This window comes from Diadema antillarum, unplaced genomic scaffold (genome assembly GCF_040938485.1).
Source record: "Diadema antillarum isolate AM-2024a unplaced genomic scaffold, OU_Dant_1.0 seq00001402_RagTag, whole genome shotgun sequence".
Lineage (NCBI taxonomy): Eukaryota > Metazoa > Echinodermata > Echinoidea > Diadematoida > Diadematidae > Diadema > Diadema antillarum.
The window spans coordinates 216401-242126 of record NW_027272157.1 but is presented as its reverse complement, the minus strand read 5'-3'; the positions used below and the strand labels follow the sequence as shown (position 1 = coordinate 242126).

The following is a 25726-nucleotide window of genomic DNA, read 5'->3' as shown; positions in this document are numbered from 1 at the left end:
TTTCCTTTTTTTTATGTCGCGTCACTTCCTATACTCCTTTGAATACAGAACAGCAAACTTGCAATATATTGAGTAGCATAGCCATAACACAGATAACAAAGATGTTGCTATAACCTGACTATGACTTCTGGGGGTAAAGGGACTGTAGTTGCTAGATAAATCCACCAAAGACATCATGTTTTGTTTATCATACTTCTGTGTATAAACCAAAGGAGCAGTGATGAGGTGATGCCATCATGCTCTTGTCTGCTTGTCATCGATCAAGCATTTTCGTTGCGAAAAATATTAGTAATGTACGTCTTAGTGAAAACATATAAAACGTTAAGATTCCACACCTGAATTCATTATTTAATGCTCGATTTGATCAAGCTTCTGCGTGATAATTCTCGTCTCACTGAAAAAAAAAAAAAATCTGCCTGAATAGGGAATGGAATGTATCTGGCAGATAAATGCAGCAACACCGCCTCAAACCAAACTCAATATTCCAACATTCACTTCGGAGCTATGCGCGAATCATAATATTCCATCCTCAACTATATAGAATTATACAAGACATCTGTTGTGAGGTGGTCTCTTTCCACGAGTTGTCTATGAAAGTATGTTAAATCTGATCACCCTCAGTTATGGGCCATAGAAAATGAATGATCAGTTTATCAGTGCGGTCCAAATACTGGTAGTTTTGGGTAGTTATAAGTCACGTATTTATAGAAATATTTCCAGACATTTGGCGATTTTATGAAATCATGAATTACTACGCTTTATACTAGCTAGCATATATAATTTGATTAACTTTCGAATCTCATGAAGCATTTATGGAATCTCTGTTGTTAATGATATTAAGAGGCAACACGTTAGGTGTCGTGTGAGAACAATAATAGGCGGCACTTATACAAATTCATATGAATGATTGATAACATGTCATCAGGTCTTACTTGAATTCGACAGCAACTACCCAAATCAAATTAAGGAGTCATCACTGATAATACCTTGATCAAACTGATTGTGATCACACTCTGAATTGATGCTATTTCACCATCTGCTCCTTGGAAGCTGGGAAAGCATCTAAAAAGCACGGTGGAAATCACGCAGCAGTAGCATGCAAAGTTCGCCAAATGTGATTATGACGTCATCCCAGCGTTCAAGCCATGAGAGGAAAATGAACATTGAATGTGCGGCATGAAACTCGGTACACACTCAACAGTCGCTAGAGCATTGCAATCCGTTCTGCAAACCTCTCTACTTTCATACGAATGTGTGTGGCGCTATAGTATGCAAAATATACGATGTCAACAAACTTTTGTCGTTTATTTATGCTAATGAGATGGGCGGCGTCCACAGTTCTGGCTTTTGATTGGCCCTTCTCTCATCGGCTGGAAGGCCGGATGCACGTGTTCGCAATGTGGATGTGTCGCGCGAGGTCATGTTGGGTCGTGTGTGTTCCATCGTATGATGCGTGGAAATGCAGTGAACAGTTCCCCTATTTTGAACACAATGGAAATGAAAATGTGGTTCTCAACCTCAACCCTCCCCACCCCCTTTTCGATTTTCATCGACTAAGGATGTCAGATGCCTGGAAATACCAGTATTGTAAATGTTAATATCTTTCTCGCTCTCGCTCTCTTTCTTCTCCCGCCCCCCCCCCCCGGGAAAAAAAAGGGGGGGGGGGCGGAGGCAATGGAGGGGGGGGGGGGGGGGGGGGAGTCTGCCCGGAGCAGGAGAAATATTAAGTACAGTGTATGTGGATGTAGATTTCTTTCGGCTTCCAAGCCGCTAGCTAGTATAAACGCTCTTACCTCTTGTGATTCCGTTTCACATCTCCTTTTGGCTCCCCAGACGAAAGACTTGGGCGAATTGTTCGTTGAACAAAGCTGGTTCAACACAGGTAGAGGCTAACAACTGTGAGGTTTCTCACCGTTTCATCAATGCGGAACCATTAATCAACATGAACTCATTCTGATTTTCTTTGTGATGATACCAGGGTCCGTCGAACGCGCATAGTACATGATATACCAGCCACTTTTGTCTCTTCTCCGTGCTGCATCGCTCTGCTCTGCGCGGCTCGACGAAGAGTTTCGGTGAGTAAACAGGAATTTCATCTCTCGTGGAGAAGTCAGCATTTTCATATTCTTCTCCTTTTTGTTTCTCTCAACGTATTTGACTGTAGAATCTGGTCAAGGTGCTATTTCTCGCTGATTGTTACTGGTGAATTTTCATTCAATGTGTCCGTTCAATCAATAATTTTTTGTATTTCAGGGGTCAGTTTCATTTTGTTCTAATGTTCTACATTATTTTGGTGACATCAATTGACTTGCACATGCCGTAGGCCTAGTTACATGCACTGACACAGATGCCCGCATGAAGAAAGAATATTCTCTTACTATTGGAGAAAGACAATATGACTATATAATATAAATCACCAGCGGTCATGTACAGGACATGATATAGAGATCTACTGTCTAGGCGTATCAAAGTTCGCTCTCTCGTAGTGAGTCACACTGCACTATCTACGGCGATCACACACATTTTTAATTGATTTGTAGTGGATCGCTACCAAACTTTCTCCGAGTTTAGAGCGTTTTAGCTCTATCGCTAGTGTTTCACTTTCCACGCGTACTAGTATTTGTACCAGCATTCAATCAACGAAATCGCCGAGGTAGATTGATAGGATTGTGTGTATGTTTGCGCGTTCTACATCCATGGTAAGATGTTTGAAATATTAAAATATACGTGGACTTGTATATACCATTCTACATTCCGAATCAGTATTCAGAGCATCGCTAATCAGAACTACCGTCTTCATCAACATTATCCGGAATGGGCACAGAGTCTATGAATAATCTGCTATCGACTATCGACACATGAAAAAGTGTATAAAGATGTCTGGTTTATTCATTGACAACTCAAGAAGATACCAAAAAAAAAAAAAGGTTTTATACGCGTAGTTGCCCCCCCCCCCCAACATCAGCCCCCTCTTTATCATATTTTTATATTGATGATCACACAACCGAATGCAATTTTGCACTTGGTGAGTCATAGATTCGACGATTAGAGAAGGTGCGATTCGTTCATTCATTCAACCTCTCCTTTGTTTTCAAGGTATACTTTTGGATGTTTGTATTTGTGTTTCTAGTCCCACGCATCGTAAGACATGACAGTGGATTCCGAGTGCGACCTGCTCGCAATCGTCCAATCAAAATGCGCGTTTGCATCACACCCACTTAATCCCAGCGGTTGTCGCACGAGCAGTCAATCAGAACGCAGAAAATCGACACACCTCCGGTGCGTGTCTGAAAATCAGCTGATACGCGCTTGGCAAGGTAGAAACGAGGCGTAGTACTAAGTATGTGTAAATGCAGGGAAGTGAGATTTATGAGCAAGAGTTTACATCAGCTTGTGAAACTGAATCATTATTGTGAATGATGGAAGGAAAGGAGTGACAGATGATGCAATAGCTGCCATGAGATACTGGAGTTAGATATAGATAGACAATTATAATAAGAACATCATTTTGTAATGCGCCATCGATCTAGTGGCCTATTCTGAGGCGCAGAGGGACATACAAAGAGAATAAACATACATTATATAGTTGTACATAAGAAGGTTGAAGAACAAGAAAGAGATAGATATATATATATATATACGCGCAAGCAAAACAAGATGCGAACAGATATGACTTCAGGAGCTTTTTAAATGTTTCAATGGTAGATAGATAGATAGATAAATAGACGGATAGATAGATAGATAGATAGATAGTTGTAAACAAACACATTTGCTCATTTTTCCACAGATTGATAGATGGATACATGTAGACACATACATACATACATACATACATACATACATTATACATAAATCAATTATTATACACATACAGTCATACTTACAAAAAAAATATACATATACCGGCTTGTATATTTATTGATGGATAGGTTGACAGATCAAGGGAGAGAGAGAGAGAGAGAGAAAGAGTGAGAGGAGATACAGAACTGCGTAATTGATAGAAAGCACTTGCTTGGAGTGTGAGAAAAGGGTTTCATAAAGGATGGGGATGGCTGTGCATAAATGTAGGATTTTTTTTCTGTGAAGAAGATAAAACATTAAAAGCAAAGACACATTACACAAAGGCATGAGCTCTGGATATGGTATTTACAATATGAACCATGAATCAAAATGATCGTGATGAGATATAAGCTCTCAATACCTGGCTTACCCTCTTTCACTTTCATCCTCGACTCGACTCCTACCAAGGCGGTACAAGGCAAAACCTCCTTGCTCCTACACGCCTCCTCCCGGTCACTGTGTACACGCCTGGAGGTGCGCATACATTGACCTTTCCTAGAGCTTGCTGGGAAGCAGCGCTGCATCTGTATTCTGCCGTCGGCTGAAGGAGGCACACTTCAGGATAGATATACCAACTTGTTATCAATTAGTTATTGCTACATTCAAGAGCGAGCTTCGAGGATGCGAATTATTATGATTGATCATATCAATTTCAACCATGCTCTGATAATTCCTGTGTGATCAGTATTGCGTGCGCAGAGCACGAAAGATCGGCAGACAAGCGACCACGTAGCTTGTGGGCATCCCACCTACAAAGCGCATCTTCGCCTGGACAAGTACAAGGCACAGTGAACAGTATACAGGTGGGTGCACGTACAAACGATGGATGGATAGTGGTGGGATGGAGTGCAATCTTCTAGCGTGATGCGCCGTGCATCCATATATGCACAGCTGTATAAGCTACTAGTACTAGTATTCGGAGTATTCGCCCAGACTTGTGAATATGCCTCATGCATGCTTCTCATCCCTTGGCCCGCGAAACTCTCGCGATGTCCTTCCAAACTGAAGAAAAAAGAACCAAAAAGATTTGAATTCTATCTACACATGTAACTATAGGGACTGAAGAAACTTTCTAGGAGCCAAAGTGGGCCTCGGGTGAGATTAGGTCGAGAAGCGCGGCTCGCGGCTCAAGGGTCCCGCCCCGTGAGTGCTGTTATTGAGTATTTTAGCCCTACTTTGTTTCTGGTTGCGACTGCAATTTATATAGTTATGTGTCAAGAGGTCTATTATTTTGGAACAAAACATGCGATGCTATATGCTGACACCTAAATTCAATCACCCTATTGCAACACTAGCATATCACAAAACTTCCGATTAATCACCCGACACCGCAGCATACACTAGCATTCAACCAGCCACCTTGCCTAACAAATTGTGCAGTTTACCGGATTGGGGGGTTAGGGGTTGGGGATGGGGATGGCAGTCAGTTTCACCATCCGTCGTCTTCAGAAGGGTTGTCATTGGGAGGTGGATACCGATCGGTGCGCTCCCAAATAATATAATGGTGGCCATATAACTATGTTTATGACTCTGTATGTAATAGACGAGTTTCTATGATAAGCAAACATATCCATCGCCACCGCCACCATCAGTAAATACATTGTATTGCCGCATTTACTCGTGCCTGTCACCTGCACAGGGGTCCACCAAATTGACCTACCCTCTTTAAATACAATGGTTACGCAGCTTATTTTCATTGCAGTTACTTTTTCTGCTTAATGGAAGCAACACTGCTTCTTATCTTTGAGTCATATTAACATCTTTTGTGTTGATAATCATATTGCTCTGGTAATGGGGGCACTGCGGTCACTATAGTAAATAGTTGGTAAGACTCTTGCCTTTGGAATGGAGGTCCCGAGTTCGAATCCGGTCAAGTCAAGCGCTTAATAAATCCGTGCATATGAATGTCTTACCAGGGAGGTGGGAACACCTCTCTGTTCTTATTAACCACCCACGATGTTCCTCTCTATACCCAGGTTTAGAAATGGGTACCTGGCAATACTTCGATAATAATAGGTCTAATGCCCGGGCATTCTGGAAGAACAGTAAAAAAAGTCTACTAATACCGAAGACCCCTTATACCCTTGGCAGATAAGATCATGATACCCCTGTGTAGATATATGTAGATATATGTAGATATATATATATATATATATATATATATATATATATATACATGGGCGTCACCAGGGGGGGGGGGGGGTGCGTTGGGTGCGAACGCACCCCCCTTCAGATCCTAAAAAACAAAACAAAACAAAAAAAAACAGTCTGCGAGCGACCTCAACGCCGGACCCTAAATAATTATTCTTTTCTATTTTTTTTTTCATATTTTGCACCAGGGACACACACACACACACACACACACACACACAAGAAAATCGTCGGTAAAAACAATTCGCACCCCTGGTTCTGGCAGCACTGATTTTATACATATCTATTAGTATTCTACAGTGTTTACTATTTATCGATGTACTGTACATCCGTACGATATACGGACCACTTTGACGTTTGCATGTACGTGTGCTACTTACAAGTATATAGGGTCTATGTACGTTACTTCTGACCAATCCATATTGCCAGCCCAAGAGCGAGCCTTAGCCTCATTAAAAAAAAGAAAAAAAATGGAGGGGCAAGCATATTTTAGTTTTGCCCCCCCCCCCATATTTAATAATTCCCGAAATGAGAAGATTTTCTTGCTTTTGAAAGAAAACAAAAAATTGTTGCCCCCATAAAAATATTGGAAGGCAAGCGCACCATTTGCCCCACCCCACATAATCATAATTCCCGCGATGAAAAGATTTTCTTGCTTTTTTGTTAGAATCAAGAAACCTGTCCAATTATTTCACCCAAAAGCAGTGGCGTAACTACGGGGGGGGGGGGGGGGGGGGGGGGGAGGGTGCGCCCCCCTCCCAATCCGCTGGTAAAAAAAAAAAAAAAGATTTACCGAAATAGTAGTTCAAGTGTTAGTAAACTGCTTTTGAATGAAAGGGTGATCCAGAAATAAGATATTTTTCTATGATTTCTTTTAACCATAATTAAACAGGTATATAGTGTGAAACATTGTTTAAAAAGCCCGGACCCGACAAAAGATTGTGGTTGGCATTCTGCGTATAAGCAGGATGTGCGCAGTGTACTCAGTACATCCGAACGAAGAGTCGCTACAATGTTGCGCAATGTGATGTAGAATGTACACCTTTGTACCTTACGCTTCGTTTTATCAAAGCTAGATCATTGCATTTTGCAGTGTTGCTTTACATACTAGTCTATATGAAAATGTCTTGCATTGCCAATAAAAAGATTTGACCTGGGCTAATTCCTAACTTTTCCATGTATATAACCAGTGGCGTATCTAGGGAAAACGGCGCCCGGGGCAAGCGCGAAAATTGCGATCCTAATTTCTGAAAAAGTGTTCAACCCAACCCCATCCCTGTAGGGACTTTAAACCAGGTGCACATGATATGCTTTTTCAAGCACTTAAAAGGGGTCTTTTGAGAGTGATTTAAATGTAATGAATTTTGATAAATTTTGGCGAGCGAGCGCAGCGAGCGAGCCGAAAATTTTTGTATTTCAGCTTACAAAACATGGAATTCTTATCATTTTTTGCTTATCAAATCTTACAATTCTAATCAAGATATAGTGACGGCCTGATAGATAACGATTTATACGTACGAACTGAGGACTTTAAAAAATACTCTAAATTAGTACGCGCGAGTGAGCCGAATTTGTATATTTCCACGTCATCATCACGTTTTGTTCTTATCACTTTTTTATATATAAATTTTGGCGAGCGAGCGCAGCGAGCGAGCCGAAAATTTTTGTATTTCATCTTACAAAACATGGAACTCTTGTCATTTTTTGCTTATCAAATCTTACAATTCTAATCAAGATATAGTGACGACCTTATAGATAACGATTTATACCAACAAACTGAGGATTTGAAAAAATACTCTGTTTTATAGTACGAGCGAGTGAGCCGAAATTTGTATATTTCCGCGTCATGATTACGTTTTGTTCTTATCTTTTTTGACTTTTTTTGCGCCCCCTGTATGTTCGAAACCATTGGCGTCCTCTTGATCCAATCGTTTCAGAACGAATGAAATTGCAGCCGCTGCTCCGAGTAACATTTTCCTGCTAAATATAAAATGATATGTGTGAACACAATAGACATTGTCATTGTGTCCGCGTCCTCGTCCCTTTTTTCTTTCTTTTTTTTTTTTGATAAATTTTGGCGAGCGAGCGCAGCGAGCGAGCCGAAAATTTTTGTATTTCATCTTACAAAACATGGAACTCTTGTCATTTTTTGCTTATTAAATCTTACAATTCTAATCAAGATATGGTGACGGCCGTATAGATAACGATTTATACCAACAAACTGAGGACTTGAAAAAATACTCTAAATCGTACGAGCGAGTGAGCCGAAATTTGTATATTTCCGCGTCATCATTACGTATTGTTCTTATCTTGTTTGATTTGTTGTTGTTTTTTTGCGCCCCTCCCGTTGGCGCCTTCTTTTGATCCAATTGGCGATCGCTTCAGAACTAAAGATATTGCATTCGCTGCTCCGTGAAACATTTTGGCTGCTAAATATAAAATGACATGTGTGATCACAATAGACATTGTCATTTTGTCCGCGTCATCATCACGTTTTGTTCTTACCTTCTTTTTTATATAAATGTTGGCTATCGAGCCGAAAATTTTGTATTTCAGCTTACAGAACAGGGAATTCTTGTGTGAACACAATAAACATGGTCATTTTATCCGCGTCATCATGTTTTGTTTTTATCTTGTTTGATTTGGTTTTCTGCCCCCCCCCCCTTTCCGGGCGAGTTTTCTTCTTCTTCTTCTTCTTCTTTTCTTTTTTCTTTTTTTCTCTTCTTTTTCTTCGTTTTTTTCTTTTTTTTTCTTCTTCTTCTTCCTTTTTTTTCTCGTTTTTTTGCGCCCCCTAGGAGTGGCGCCCGGGGCACGTGCCCCCCTTGCCCCCCCCTAGATACGCCACTGTATATAACACACACACACAAACAAACACGCACAATTAGTTTAGGGGATGCTCTAAAGTGCAGATTGTGGACATCCTTTCCCCGCTTGATCACTTCGACGCCACCTCGATCGCTGGTCATACCTCCCCCAGTCATGAACATAAACCCACACCCTGGACTACCAGTGGCGGATCCAGGGGGAGGGGCGCACCGGGCGTCCCCCCCCCCCCCCACCTTTAATTTCCAAAGCGAAAAATAAAAAATAAAATAGCTGCAAACGGCAGTTTTTGGACAGTAAAATGTCAAAATTTTCAAACTCGCTCGCTCCTCTCGCTCGCATTTAGTCGTAATGCCATTCTCCGAAGTTGCTGCCAGTAATGCCGGCAGTTGCGCCTGGTGCGCCCCCCCCCTTCATTTCCAAAGCGAAAAAACATAGCTATACAAACGGCAGTTTGGGGACTGTAAAAAGGGCTTTTTACACTTGTAAATTTTTGCTTAGCCCCGGACCAACGGTGGGGCTAAGGGGGGGCCTTAGCCCCACCGTTGGTACGGGACTATCCTTAGCCCACTTTCTGTTTACACTCGTTTTTGCCAAAGTGGGCTAGCCCCACCGATAGTACGGTACTATCTGGCCCTGCAAAATAGCAGGGGTTAGCACCGCAATTGCGGTGCTAGCACCGCAATTGCGGTGCCAAGCAAGTGAGTGTAAACAGAACGAAAAAATAATCCTGGGCTAAGCGACGGAGACGAAGTCCGACCCTCACTGACCAATCAGAAATGAGGTAATCAAGTGCTGCCGGTGCGTGCGTGTACGTGTACAGTACCCAGCGTAATTATGAATATTCATGTGGTTTGGAAAGTCCGGGGCTAAGAAATACGAGTGTAAAAAGGTCAGTTTTCTCCTTAGCCCCGGACAAGAGATAGTACGGGACTAATTGGTGAGTGTAAAAAGCTGAAAAAAAATGGTACGGGACTAACGATAGTCCTGGGTCAGAGAAAGTCCGGGGTTAAGAAACACAAGTGTAAAAAGCCCTATAGATGATGTCAACATTTTCAAGCTCGCTCGCTCCGTTAGCTCGCATTTAATCTTTATGCAATACACCTGATGTTGCTGCCAGTAATTGCCAGCAGTTCCGCCCGGTGCCCCTCCCCCTTAATTTCCAAAGCGAAAAAATATTTCTAAGAACGGCAGTTTTTGGACTGTAAAATGTAAAATTTTCAAGCTCGCTCGTTCCGCTCGCTCGAATGTAATCATTATGCTCTCCTGATATTGCTGCCAGTATTTGCCAGCAGTTGCGCCCTATGCGCCCCCTTAGATTCTAAAGCGTAGAAATATAGCTATACAAACGGAAGTTTGTTTGTTTTTTACTGTAAAATGTCAAAATTTTCAAGCTCGCTCGTTCGCTCTATCGCATTTAATTGTTACGCAATTCTCCTGATGTTGCTGCCAGTAATTGCCGGCAGTTGCGCACGGTGCGCACCCCCCCCCCCCCCCTCCTTTATTTCCAAAGCGAAAAATATGGCTCCTAATGGCAGTTTTTGGACTGTAAAATGTCAAAATTTTCAAGCTCGCTCTCTTCGCTCGCTCGCATTTAATTGTTATGCCATTCACCTGATGTTGCTGCCAGTAATTGCCGGCAGTTGCGCCCGGTGCGCCCCCACCCCCCTCCTTTATTTCCAAAGCGAAAAAATATGGCTCCAAATGGCAGTTTTTGGACTGTAAAATGTCAAAATTTTCAAGCTCGCTCTCTTCGCTCGCTCGCATTTAATTGTTATGCCATTCACCTGATGTTGCTGCCAGTAATTGCCAGCAGTTGCGCCCGGTGTGCCCCCCTTAATTTCCAAAGCAAAAAGATATGGCTACAAATGGCAGTTTTGGGACTGTAAAATGTCAAAATTTTCAAGCTCGCTCGCTCGTTCGCTCGCATTTAATTGTTATGCAATTCTCCTGATGTTTCTGCTAGTAATTACCGGCAGTTGCGCCCGTTGCGCCCCCACCCCTCCTTTATTTCCAAAGCGAAAAAATATGGCTCCAAATGGCAGTTTTTGGACTGTAAAATGTCAAAATTTTCAAGCTCGCTCTCTTCGCTCGCTCGCATTTAATTGCTACGCCATTCACCTGATGTTGCTGCCAGTAATTGCCAGCAGTTGCGCCCGGTGTGCCCCCCTTAATTTCCAAAGCAAATGAATATGGCTACAAATGGCAGTTTTGGGACTGTGAAATGTCAAAATTTTCAAGCTCGCTCGCTCGCTTGCTCGCATTTAATTGTTATGCATTTCTCCTGATGTTGCTGCCAGTAATTACCGGCAGTTGCGCCCGTTGCGCCCCCACCCCTCCTTTATTTCCAAAGCGAAAAAGTATGGCTCCAAATGGCAGTTTTTGGACTGTAAAATGTCAAATTTTTCAAGCTCGCTCTCTTCGCTCGCTCGCATTTAATTATTATGCCATTCACCTGATGTTGCTGCCAGTAATTCCCAGCAGTTGCGCCCGGTGCGCCCCCCCTTAATTTACAAAGCAATGAAATATGGCTATAAAACGGCAGTTTTTGGACTGTAAAATGTCAAAATTTTCAAGCTCGCTTGCTCCCCTCGCTCGCATGTAGTCGTTATGCCATTCTCCTGATATCGCTGCCAGTAATTTGTCGTTTCACACCGTCACTCCAGAATCCATTTATAGGGGATACAACCCCCTCCGGCACTTCCACACCCTCCCCCACCCTTGCTCGCTCCCTCGCATACTAACCCCCCCCCCCCCCCCCCCCCCAAGATGAAATCCTAGCTGCGCCGGTGCCCCTTCCCGGCTTGGTTTCCCTCAAAAAACAGTAAAAGTCTAGGGATTGAGAGCTTCCTATATTCCAAATGTCTGTCCCAAAAATCTCGTAAACATTTAGTGTCAAAACGCACCCCCTTGAAAAAAAGCTGGTGACGCCCCTGATATATATCACGTGATTCATTAAAAACATATTCTTTTTCATTTCATCAAATAATTTGATATGTATGTAATACTTCGCTATCATAATAGATTTGGCCACATTTCTCATAGCAAAACAGAAAATACTCCGTGAAATTCCTGTTGTATATAAGATATGTATTCTTGTAGCTCATCATGCGCAGTGAAAAAAAAAAGTAACTTCAAAGGAATGAATTAGTATTTACCTAGTATATTATGAAAATACTTATATTTTTTTTAACTAAATCATTTAATTTCTCATTTTCCAAGGCCGTCCCATACAATCTTAGCTATCGCAGATGAATCGTTTCCTTTAAGCACATCCTTGATGTTGATGATTCATCTTTCCAGGGCAGCTTCTTGAAAGATTTTTGCTGAGGCCCGTAGTGCCTTTCCCTGCAGCATCATGGGCGTGCTGGACCAAGACGAGATTGTCATCAGCGGCATCTCGGGAAGACTGCCAGAGTCGGAGAACCTGGAGGAATTCTTTCAGCATCTTCTCGACAAAGACAATCTCGTTACCATTGACGACAGGAGATGGGAGCCAGGTAATGATGTGACCCTATAACAATGCCTATAGGTGCATGTTATGAAATGATTGCAACTAGTAACAATAATCGTAAAACGACAATATGATAAAGATAATAATAATGATAATAGATAATAATGATAATTATTATAATGATGAAAATAACATAATAATTTAATCATTTTTGTAACCTCAATTTTCTGTTTATAGTGCAACTTAGTTTGAATATTACAAGTTTTGTGTATGAAAGAAACTACTTCAGAATGTATAAACGCCCTTTTCAACATTTTGTCCAAGTGTTGTTTTTTTTTCGAATAGAGGAATAGATCCCATTTCACGAAACTTCTCATATTTCTGTATGCATTTTTTCACGGTAACATGCTACATGGTATGTGGATTATGTGCAAGAGTTTTAAGGGTAATTCAGCATGAGATTAACGATATAAAATAATGGTGACGTTCACAACAGTTGGATTTCCTTACCTCATCTATCCAAAGGTCTGTTTGGGTTGCCGCCTCGCAATGGCAAGCTGAAAGATCTCTCGCGTTTTGACGCCACGTTCTTCGGGGTGCACGCCAAGCAGGCCAACACAATGGACCCGCAGCTCCGGATTCTGCTGGAAGTTGCTTACGAGGCCATCGTAGACGGAGGTGGGTCATGCTGGCTGCGCTGCAAAAACGATTCAAACAATGATTGACAATAGAGCTGTCACAGATCTAAGACATTCTGTGATTCAATTGACGGCAAAGATATAAATCATGAGATCTGATCGCAATGTTTGTCCGGGAAATTTTTGTTGAATATAAATGTCTTTATTGATGTCAAGTAGCAATTGTTAAGTCATTAAAAGTTGACTAAGATGGAGAAACATGACATTTCACAGTAAATGAAATTGAAACTTTATTTCATTGGCAACCACTGTCCAGACAAAGTGAGATTTTAGAAATGCAAGATTTTTTATTCAAATTAATTGATAATTCTAGCAGAGTCGTTTTATTGCACCTGATTAACCATAATGTTTGCCCTTCATCGACGCAAATAAACACCGATTATTCAGTGTTTAGTGTAAAATGATAGCCGTGAAAATCTCTAAGCACTGTTAAAGAAATCGGTGTTTATTTACGTCCCTTTATTTATATCTATGAAGGGCAATTTGTCCATCAGTTTCAAGAATGCACTCTTTACCATTAGACTTTAGATACATATTGCCCTTTCTCCATAGAAAAAAAGGCAGTCTAATGTAGCAAAATCTATTACAAGTGTTAGTTATATACACACTGATTTAACTGTGAAAAGTCGCATAATTATGCAACACTGGCTATTGTCAGTGTTAAGTTTGAATACTTTTAAATTCAACCCAAGGAAAAGCCAGTGATCAATACTTATAGTTCTGGCACTTGTTTTACGTGGACTTCTCGTGTTCAACTGGCAGATTGATCAACTGTTCACACATGATTATATTATCCCAGAGATGCATACCCATACGGTTGATGAATTAAGCAAAATACACAAAATAACTTAAAAAAAGAAAGAAAGAAAGTGCAAAGGAGTGTAGCAATGCCTTGTTTACCATTTGCAAGAACCAAGAGAGAGCTGGAGAAAAAAAAAGTATTACATTTCTTTTGTGTCAGAGATAGTGTGTAAATTTGGTAGTTTTAGCATGATATATCTTTTCACTTTGGCAGGCATCGACCCGCAGACCATACGTGGTACCAAGACGGGTGTCTACATTGGCTGCAGCGTGGCGGACGCAGCCGAATCCTTCGGCAGTGATCCGGAGACCCTTATCGGGTACAGTGTCACGGGAACGAACCGTGCCATGCTCGCAAACAGATTATCCTACTCATTCGATTTCAGAGGTAAGGAGTTGTCACACTTACAAAATGATGACAAAATTAAACAAAAAAATAAAACAAAACGAAAACAAAACAAAACAAATGTAGAAATTCCTTCGCAAATTGCCACTACCCAAGCTGATTTTGGCAAATTCTGCTCCAAATTTTGAAGACTGTGCAGCTTCTATGAAAAATATTTGAGTGTAAGATGATTGGTAAGATGTTATTCATCATGTGCGCAAGCTGTTGTTGCAGATTATACTGGCTTCTAAGGAGTGAAAAAGTAGTTGTAATACCATACAAACTTAATAGCTTGTAATGCTACCAAATGACCACATTGGCCACCAAAAATAATGTGAGACCTTGTCTGTTCTTTACGATGGAGGAGTTTCTTGCTCACCGAAAACTTTGCAAGGGTTTCATAGTTTGTTCACCTTGTCTGTCTAGACAGGGTGAAGGTCAGTGATAGTTCGAGTACAGTCAGATTGCACACAATGGCAGACTAAGTTTGTGAATTGTTCTTGAAGTCGAGACCAGGAACAGATGTGATATGAGACTGAACAAGACAATAATGGAGATAAACGTTTGTGTCGTTCGTTTAACAGATATATCATTAATTAATAACAATAAATAATGTTCACTGTCCTCTGAGAGAAACACAAAGAGGTCGCCATATGTTAGCTGCAGTAGTGATGGTAAGAATTTAGTAGTACAAGTGTTGTATTGATTGATTTTGTTGTTTATTCATGGTTATTCACTCTTACTAAGAATAATAGTACTGATAAAAGTGATATAGCAGTGACAAGATAATGTTAGGAGGTGTGTGTGAAACCGAGTGGCAGTTGGATCTGGGGATGGGTTGTACTGTGTGTATGCGATTGAAATTACCCCCTTGACAATTACCCCAGACCCTTCCCCTTCCCTGACCCTAACCCTAACCCTAATCCTAATCCTGAACCTCATCCTAACCCTAACCCAAACCCTAACCCTAAACCTATATAACCCTTATAACCTTAATCTTTACTCTAACTTTATCACTAACCAGCATTTAGCTGGGGGTAATTGTCGGGGGGTAATATAAATTGTCCTCGAGGGTTAATTGCCCGATACCATATGCAGAGGTAATGCAGAGAGGTCCCTTCCTCTGCTCAGAGCACGTGCTCTATAGCCATAATGCATTACGGGATTCACCAATCCTCGCAATAGGCCTATGATGATAATAAAAGTATTATTATTATTATTATTATCATCATCATTACCATTATTTTCATCATCACTATTGTTATGGTGATGATGATCATAAACATCATTATCATTTTCACTATTTTTTCTATCTTTGTCATGATCAAAACTGATGACTGATGTAATGAAATCTTTTCTCCCGGGACAGGACCCAGCTACTCTGTGGACACAGCCTGCTCCTCTGGCTTCATGGCTCTGCACAATGCCATCCAGGACATGAGGAGGGGAGACTGTGAGGCGGCCATTGTGGGCGCCAGCAACCTCCTGGTCAAACCACAGAGTTCCCTGCAGTTCTGGAGACTTGGCGTCCTCTCGCCAGACGGACAGTCAAAGTCCTTTGACAGCTCTGGTAGGAAAGCAATGTGTATAATTTTGTGTAAAATATGGAGTGAATGATTCTTTTTTTTTGTGGGGGAGGGATGTACCGAAAATAAACACCTATTTCTTTTGAAAATACCAAGTACATTTATTATCCTATGGAGGCCATATGATGATGAATTGATAAATACATCTAAAAAAAAATTGAGTTTGTAAATCTATATATTTCAAGGTTTAGTTTGAATAAAAATGATGAAAATGTTTTTATGTGTTATAATACTATGGTGGACTGAATGTTGGTAAATTTACTCACCAAACTACACCATCCACAATTCATGAAATACGAGTGCAAAAGTTGTTGTTGCATACCATTTTGTGGTATATTATCAATTTCAGAACAGCGCAAGAGTGGATTTGACCAGTCAGAAACGTTTATTGTTTTGTCCGCTGATTTTTATTTATATTTCAACATTTTACTCCATTATTGGAAAAAGTGTTCGTTTGAAAATGAAAATTTTCAACTGTGGTATTCTCCACAAATTTACAGCTGAAAGGAAATGACATCTAATTGCGTTTGCTTTAGTTAAAAGCATCAGACATTTCAATTAGATGTTTTATAATCCTTTTTTTTTTCATCAACGAACCCTGAAAGAAGTTAACAATATCTCATACTATACCATAAATTTTCCATTGTTCTCTGCAGCTAATGGCTATTGCCGATCTGAAGGCATTGTAGCTCTGTACATCACGAGGAAATCTGTCTGCAAGAGATCCTATGGAACTCTAGTTCATTCTGGAACTAATACAGACGGCTACAAAGAGCAAGGTAAGGATCCTTCTCAGCAGCTCGTGATCAAAATCTCTTTGCTTTGTTTTCTTCCGTTTCCCCGTATTTTACATGTTATAATGGAGATATTTCAGAAAAAAAAAATTTAAGACATCACTTCAAATTTCAAAACATAGTGTGTAATATATACTCCTACATACTTGGTTATTTTTATCTTAAAATACCAAAACTCACAATCAATTCTTGTAGAAATTGTACAATGTTCGTTCACCAAAAAATCTCAAAAAGTGGTACAGGAACCAGGGAATCCATACAGTATGGATGTAGGGCCTAATCGAGTTGCATTTTTACAAAATTTAAATTGATTAAGCTTTCTTCACCTTGTATTCATTTCACTTTCTTTTCTTTCTCTCCGACAGTAGGGAAGGTTACGGAGGTGAAGCTTGGAAATCTTATTTCATATCGCTCTTTTAATTCTTAATAGGTGTGACATACCCATCTGGTGAGTGTCAACAGAGTCTTTTACAACAGCTCTACACTGAGGCACAGATTAATGTCGATGACGTGGAATACTTTGAGGCCCACGGCACAGGCACTACAGTTGGTGATCGGGAAGAGACCAACAGCATCGCGGACATCTTCTGTCAGAACCGAACACCAGAGCACCCCCTTCTGGTGGGATCCGTCAAATCCAATATGGGCCACAGCGAGCCGACTTCGGGGCTGGCTGCCCTCGCCAAGGTCGTCTACGCCTTCAACCGCGGCGTCATCCCGCCCAACATCCACTTCAACGATCCCAACCCAAACATCATTGCCTTGCAGGATGGACGAATGAAGGTCGTCACAGAGCAGACGGCCTACAAGGGTGGATATGTAGGGATCAGTTCCTTCGGCTTTGGTGGCTCCAACGTCCACGTCATCGTGAAGCCACTCACAAAGTCGTCAGACTCGGGGGTCATCAGCCCGCCCACTCGCCTGGTGACATGTGCCTCCCGCACAGTGGAAGCGGTCAAGGAGCAGCTGGACCATGTGCAGAAAAACAAAGACAGCTCGGAGCTGCTGTGCCTGTATGACGAGCTTGCAAACGCTCCTCTGAATAGCATGCCCTGCAGGGGATACACCCTAACTGGGATACCCGAGTCCTCAGAGGTCAAACTGGTGTCACCTCCGGAGAAGAGACCCATCTGGTAAATTGATTACATCTGCTCCATCAGTGTGACAGATGAGAAGAAGAAATGACAGCAGTGCCATAGAATTTATAAAAAAGAAAACAGACAAACTCATCAACAAAATTCTAAATCATCTTTAGAAACTTTCTGTGGATGTATTTACTGTGAGTTTGAAAAGTAAAATCTGGAGGATGATGAAGGATCGATCTTGATAATACAACAAGCAAAGTGATTTAAAAAACATAATTTGCTCATAGACAATAATCTGCATGATGTGTATATGATATACAAGGAGGTTTTTACAAGGATGAACATAGAACATATACATATGTATTTTCTTTCTCTCTCTCTCTTTCGCTGCATAATATCAGGTTTGTTTTCTCTGGAATGGGATCCCAGTGGGCTGGCATGGGCAAGGATCTGATGTCTCTAGAGCCTTTCCGTGACACCATTGACCACTTGCACAACGTGCTGAAGGAGGAGGACTCCACCATGGACCTCAAGGGTATCATCCTTGAAGGCAAGGAGGAGCTGCTACAGTCCACCATCAACTCCTTCTCCGCCATCGCCAGCATCCACGTGAGTTTAGTGTTCATCCTTTCTCCTCTTCATACAAAGCTTTGCTTGGCTCAGTCCTTGCCACAATGAAACGTAGACAGATTTAATGGTAACTGGAAGACCATTGCACAAATACATGGAATGCCCCACAGTCAAAGGAGGAGCTTGCTGATGTATAACTTCTTTGAGAGTCAACAACAACAACAAAAATGTATGATGCACTTGGTGCTATTTGTGTATGAAGCGTCATTGATGATAGGTCTGGATGTTACGAGCCATACAGACACAACTAAGCAAAAATGATGCAAGTTTGTTGCGCTGAAGCTGATGAGATACAAAAGACCCATGACAAGGCAAACATCATCCTATTATTTCTTGCTTTGAAAGAATTGTGGGATGCGTTATTCTCAAAATGGAGAAGACATTGTTGCAATTATCACAGCACAAAACTAGCTAGAATATAAACAGAAAAACATATCACATTCATTTGCTCCCGATTATTTTGGGTATATAGGTTGCACTGGTCAACTGCCTCAAGGCAGTTGGAGTGGAGCCAGATGGGATGATCGGTCACTCCGTCGGTGAGCTTGGCTGCGGCTACGCCGACGAGAGCCTGACCGCTGAAGAGACTGTCCTAGCAGCGTACTGGCGAGGGCGATGTGTGATGGAAGCACAATTACCTCCTGGGGCAATGGCAGCTGTTGGTATGAAGAGAATATTCTATTCCAATAGTTTGGTAGCCATCAGTTGCAGACTCAAGTTACTATAAATGACTTGAGAATGTAAAGTTTAATACCAGGTTTTTTTTTACCCAATGAGATTACCTTGTATATATTGAAATTAGAAATGGAAATACTACATGTAAAATATGATTGCTGAATTGTGTTGATGTTTTTTCTTCTTTTTTTTTTTGTATTGATGTTAAAAAAGTGGAATATATTTCATGGGCCACCTTTTTTCATCATATTAAAACCAGGAATGAACACTAAAAGTGTGCTTCCTTCCTAATATATATATATATATATTTTTCAAAAAGCCAGAGTTTGCTATATCTGATTTGTGAAATCATATTTGTGTTAGTTAATTTTGATATAGAAGAATCAGCAAGTTAAAACACATGTCTTAAATGATATCTGCCCAGGGGCCCGTTGCATAATAAGTTACTATTATGGTAACTTTGCCATCCAATGGTAACTACCATGGAATTCTTGATTTTGATTGGCTGTTGAGTATTGTTGCCATGGTAGTTACCATTGGATGGCAAAGTTACCATAATAGTAACTTTTATGCAACGGGCCCCTGGAAGTTTTTCACAAAGAGTTCATTACACTTGTAGGCCTATGTGGATTTTTATTTCCACTATTTTTGTTTTGCTTTTTTTTTTTTTTGTCTGTGTATTTTGCTTTTTGCTTTGACAACATTAAGTACCGTAACTATCTTGACTTGGTAAACTTCTGCATCTTTCAATCTGAAGGTCTAACATGGGAGGAAACCAAGCAGAGAGTCCCACCGGGCGTCGTGCCCGCATGTCACAATGCCGAAGACACTGTCACCATTTCGGGCGACCGCGAGTGTGTGGAGAAATTTGTTGCCGAACTGCAGGCAGAGGGCATCTTCGCCCGGTCTGTCAACAGTGCCAATGTGGCTTTCCACTCGCCCCACATGGCCCAGATAGCCCCCATGCTGCTTGAAGCACTAGAAAGGGTAAGAAAAAGGGCTGAAAGTGCAAGCTAGGGTTGAAAGTTTGTTAAAACAAGAATATGCAATATGTTTTTAACATATAAGCATGAAAATATAGACTTGTCTTGTAAAGATTTAAAAAAAAATATTTGTGGAATGAATTACTAGGCATGCACAAACATATTATTTTTATTTGATTTGATTTGATTTATTCTCTGTATGGTATTGCTTTACAATTACAGATCAATTTTCAGCAATTTCATTAACATAATGTTTATACAAATATGGCATTTCAAAGTTTTGCTATTTTGTGGAATTTCAACAATTTTCGCTATATGTATATATATATATATATATATACATCTGTAATATAATCACACGCAAGAATACATCTTAATTTCCATACAAAAACTTGTCCCCAATGAAGGTGATTACCAACAAGAGGCCCCCAACCCCACGATGGGTCAGCACCTCTCTGGGTGGCAGCTCTGACGGTCCAGGAGCCCCACCTTCGGGTATGTCGTTGGCTGCCTACCAGGTTAACAACCTCGTCAGCCCGGTCCTCTTCAGGGAGGGTTTAGCACGCATCCCCAACAACGCCATCACCATAGAGATAGCTCCACATTGCCTCCTCCAGGTCAGTTTTAAGACCATTTCATGAGAAAGCCCACAGCTTATTCCCTTCCATCTGAAATGAAATGAATCAGTGAATGCAACATCTTAGTATGCCTGGCATAGAAATGATATCAATGCAGTTGCTTATATAGGGACGTTCAAGTATTGCATTTAGATTCTGCTATTAGTGGTACTGAAGTTTCAAATATATACTGATGCTACGTTTTAAAAAGATTGTCGTTGTTAGGTAATTAGTTCCTCGATTAAGAAAGGCTGACTGTATACCATTGGACATCATCTTATTAAAGTCTGTTGTATTTCATGAGGTGAGAATTTTTGCAAATGTATCAAAAATATCTTACAAGACTTTGATGCATATGACAGATGTTTTAACCCAATTGATATTACAAATTGCCTTGTCTCTCATTTCCATAGGCCATTCTGAAGAGGACCCTTGGAGCCAACGTGGAGTTTCTGAGTCTGATGAACCGCAAGAAACCAGACAACCTGACTTTCTTTCTGACCAACCTCGGCAAGCTGTATGCCAGTGGCATTGATGTCCAACTGGGAGGCCTCTACCCTCCAGTGGACTTTCCCGTCTCTGTGACCACGCCCCCTATCGCCCCGGTGATCAGGTGGGATCACTCCCAAGAGTGGGACATCCCTCGGGTGGAGCAGTTCCTGAAGCAAGGGGGCAGTAGTCCCACTGTCATGTCCTTTACCATCGGTAAGTTGTCTTCTGAGTTTAGAGGGATGATTAGTGAGTATGACGGGATTGTGTAGGCCCAAAGTATGTATGTGTGTTTGCATGTGTCTGTGTCTTTCTGTGTGTCTGCGCAAGTGTGTGTTTGTTTACCTGTAGGCCTACATCTGTGAAAGTTGGAGATGTATGAGGACTATCGCACAAACCTGCATCTGCCAAATAGACTCACCAACTATAAAGAATAGTCTTAATAATCTTAATTAGTTTCGTTAACTGCATGTCACCCAGACATGCATACGCAAAATATGTACTAATATGTGAACACTTGTTGATGCTTATGGACGTATACCCCAAATATTCTATGAAATCGCCACAATTTTCAAATTTCTTTAAAATACCCAGAAAACTTTAGGTCATATCAATGAATATTACAGATTAAACGAAAAGTATATAGCCCATCACATCAGTAATGATTACAGTTTTCTTTAGATTGAAGACAGTAAAAGTTGGATGTAATGATGAATATTCAAATGTTAGATCATAGGGGTTTTTAACATTACACTGGAACTACACTGGATGCAAATATGAATAAAAGGCATAGTTGACATATCAAAATATGAAAAAAAACAAAAAACGTTATTTTTGATTCTCACAGATGTATCACCTGAGTCGGAAGACAGCTACATCAAGGACCACTGCATTGATGGCAGGGTCCTGTACCCAGCTACTGGCTACCTCCGTCTGGCCTGGAGAGCTCTCGCTAGGATGAGAAACACCGTCCCCGATCAGATGCCAGTGGAGTTCAAAGATGTTGTCATCCACCAGGCTACGATTGTACCTAAGACAGGTGCGGCTCTAAATACAGTGAATGAAGTTTCTAGAAATGAGAAGTATAAATGTTTACAAAGTCAAAGATGTTCTTCAAAAAAAGCAGCAACGTCAAAACGCCAAAACAGGGATCATCTCAGGACATTAAAAGTCCTGTGTAATGTGCACTTCAATTTGAATGCGGCTCTTAAGTACATAAAACAGTTTGGAGGTAGAGAATGGTGAAAAGGTTAAAGCTGATAACAAGGCTCACAGTTTGTATAATGCATTGCATAGATTATCCTGTACTTGTATGCCTATAGTTGAACATGCTCAAGATTAGTTATTAAGTGGAATTTACATCATGCTACAAATCTTTTGATGAGATGATTCTTATTTCCTCATAACAGGAAAATTCCTTCAACACTTTTGGTAATAAAAATGTGTGTTATATTATTTTGCCATTATTTCACATCTTCATTAGATAGGCCTACACTATGTACTTTTATCTTTCATAATGTATTGCCTTGGTTCATCTTATAGGCACAGTAAATCTGGAGGTCAGGATTGCTCCAGGCTCAAACACCTTTGAGGTTGGAGACGGAGACCAGCTGGCTGTGTCTGGAAAGATCTTTGTTCCGGACACGCCCGTCCAAGAGAGACCGACTCCCGTAGTGGAGACAGCTCCTGCAGAGGGGACCATTATCCTTGAGAAGGGAGATGTGTACAAGGAGCTGAGGCTGAGGGGCTATGAGTATGGACCAGACTTCCAGGGGGTCCTCCAAATTAAGGATGATGGTTAGTGTTACCATGGTGATTAGAGATTGATGAAAGGGCAGACATTTCACATTTCCATGATGGTATTAAACTCATAGCAGTGTAACAGTGATGCTAGTTTTATGCTTGCTCCGTGCATTGTCATTGTCATTGTCATTTTAGTGTCCTTAGCTCTTTGGAAACATGATTTATGTAAGGCTACATCTTACCTAGCCTTTGCCAAAGGCTCTTCCGCTGTAGTTGTTGCAAAAGGAGCAAGCAGAGGGTCATCAGACAAGACTAGTCAAGCCACCAATATGAAGAACGACACAGTGAGAGGACATTTGGCGATCTATCTTAAGTTTTTGCCTAATTTTGCTACCAGTTGCTACCGGTGGCTGGTAGTCTCTTCACAAAGTTTAGTCGCTGACTCACATATTCATTCTTCATCTTGATTCCATTCTGTATCTCTGTCTATCCTACACTGAATGTCATCCAGGAAGTGAAGGCACCTTGGCATGGACAGGAAACTGGGTGACCTTCACAGACACCATGCTTCAGGTTTCTATCCTTAACAGACAGAAAGGGGTGCGATGTCTGCGCCTCCCCACCCGAATCCGACGCTATGCCATCAACCCCGCCCTGAATGATATTGAGGCAGATGGATTGCAAGGTAAGAGCATTGAACCCCACATGTGGGTTATAGTGGGAGCACTGGGGTAGTTGTTGATTAGTCTCTGGACTCTTTAGCATGAAATCCTAATGTTGAATCTTGTCTGGTGGGCTATCCTTGGACAAGATGTTTTATTCTCTCTCTCTCATCTAACCTTGGTGTAAAAACACCAGGCTAATGATGATAGCAGGACCTTTTGGAATTAAGCTCCATGTTCCAAGACGAGATCCTACCAATATTATGCCATGGGTTTTATGTATATGTATATATATATATATATATATATATATATATATATATATATATATAGATATATTCTTTATGTATAAACTCTGGTACTAGTCCCTCATGATTTTGTGACGTAACTTTTTAGAGTGAAAATTTGTTTGTCCCCATATGCAAGAATCATCCCCAACATTTACATTGAATTGAATTGAATTGAATTGAAATGGTTAATTGATATCAACATCGTCGCAGCCAAAGGCCGAATTGTGATGGTTTACAGCAAATGATATAAAATAATACATAAAAAAAGCTCAAAAGAGGAATACATGCAAAAACAGATGAACTACACACATAAATATCCATAACAAACTCAAATGAAGTGTACGACTTATTCTATAAAATATCGAATATTACAGTTGAAAAAAGAATCGCGAGATTAATATTGCACAATATCATCATATACATTTTAGATTGCAAAAAAATATCAATCTTTTTTGTTATCTTACTTCCCATTTCCTCTCTCTCTCTCTCTTTCTGTCTTTCTCCCTCACTCCCTCCCTATCCCTCTTTCCTAGGTATGTTTCACTGTGTTTATATTTCCCTCCTTTTCTCCCTCTCTCCCTCTCCTCTCATCTCCCTCTCACTCCCTCCCTCTCTCTCTCTATAAATAACTCAATGTTCATATCAAATTGTTCTTTGATGTGGAAAAAAGTGTCTTGTACACAAGACTTTGTGGTAAATGACAGGTGAATTTCTATTGTTTTAGTACCCTTATTACAATGATAACCTGAATACCTTCACTCTCGCTCATCCCACCCTACAGAGATCAAAGTCATCGTTGATCCATACACCGACACCTGCAGAGCTGGTGGAGTTGAAATCTCAGGTCTCCATGCAACCGTAGCTCCAAAACGTCAAACGCAACACTCACCTCCAACTGTGGAAGAGTTCCACTTTGTGCCCTACAATGAAAGCAACATACTCGGCCAGGACCATGAACTTCGGGAGTATGCCGACTTGTGTGCCAGCTACGCTCAGACTGTCTTGGACCAAGCCAGGAGGAAGCTTCACGAGGAAGGCTTGCCCTGCCCATTTGAAGCCATTGAGCAGAAGGCAGGACCAATTGCAGATGCTGAGGTGGAGCGCTCTCTGAAAGAACCTGGACACTGTTACCTTCAAGCTCTGCACAAGATCACAGAGCTTCAACCAAACCTGCGATTCTCAGTCTTGGTAAAGGAGATTCTGGAGGATGCATGTAAAGATGACATTCTATTGCAAAGTCTTGTCCAAGGGCGGCATCTGAAGAATGCATTGGACATTGTGTGGGAAAACACGCGGTCACTCAAGATGAAGGTTCTTGAGGTCAGTGCCCTTGCTGGTCAGATGTACAAGAAAGCCATTCCATTCCTCAACTCTCAACCAACTGCTGACATTGACTACGCCATTGCTGATGTGTCCAAGGAAAAGCTTGAAGAAGCCTCTGAGGAACTGGAAGCAATGCACATCAAGACACATGTGTGGGATGTGGCATCAGCACCCACCAATGGACTCACTGGAGCTAATCTCATCCTCGTGAATGGATTAGCAAGATTGACCTCTGACCTGGACAGGGCCATCACCAACATCAGTGCATCACTCAGGGACAATGGTTTCCTTCTTCTCCATGAGGTCATCAGCAGTGTGGCTCCAGCAGGGGGTGAGATCTTCCCCTTTAAGACCTCTACCATCTTCTCTGAGCAGGAACTACTCTCAGCCTTCAAGGCCAATGGCCTGGAGGTCATCTCCATCAAGCAGAGTGGCCTCGTGACCACCATGTTCCTGTGCCGTAAAGTGAGCCTCAGCCCCTCCTCGAAAGAACAACCATGCATCATCAACGTTGATGATGAGAGCTACAACTGGGTACCAGATCTTCAGAAGAGGATGGTAGAGTTTGAAGGGAAGCCCCCTGGAGAGAACATCTGGCTGCTCTCAGACAAGGCTTACCACAGTGGGATAGTGGGGATGACAAACTGCCTGAAGTTTGAGCAGGGAGGGGACAGGATCAGGTGAGAAAACCTTGTTT

At 41.3% G+C, this 25726-nt stretch overlaps 1 protein-coding gene across 1 annotated transcript in view; it reads left to right on the top strand.

The window, feature by feature from the left end:
* The first annotated feature begins 1773 nt into the window (after nt 1-1773).
* Nucleotides 1774-25726, top strand: part of LOC139709060 (fatty acid synthase-like) — a 35117-nt gene continuing 11164 nt past the window's right edge. The window contains exons 1-16 of the mRNA XM_071621026.1: nt 1774-2075; nt 12118-12314; nt 12794-12946; nt 13982-14155; nt 15522-15722; nt 16395-16517; nt 16963-17665; nt 18019-18226; nt 18720-18909; nt 19680-19909; nt 20313-20522; nt 20936-21227; nt 21859-22050; nt 22554-22808; nt 23266-23439; nt 24488-25709. Coding sequence (XP_071477127.1) covers nt 12173-12314; nt 12794-12946; nt 13982-14155; nt 15522-15722; nt 16395-16517; nt 16963-17665; nt 18019-18226; nt 18720-18909; nt 19680-19909; nt 20313-20522; nt 20936-21227; nt 21859-22050; nt 22554-22808; nt 23266-23439; nt 24488-25709 — 4469 coding nt within the window. The 5' untranslated portion in view covers nt 1774-2075; nt 12118-12172. The remainder of the gene's footprint in view (nt 2076-12117; nt 12315-12793; nt 12947-13981; nt 14156-15521; nt 15723-16394; nt 16518-16962; nt 17666-18018; nt 18227-18719; nt 18910-19679; nt 19910-20312; nt 20523-20935; nt 21228-21858; nt 22051-22553; nt 22809-23265; nt 23440-24487; nt 25710-25726) is intronic.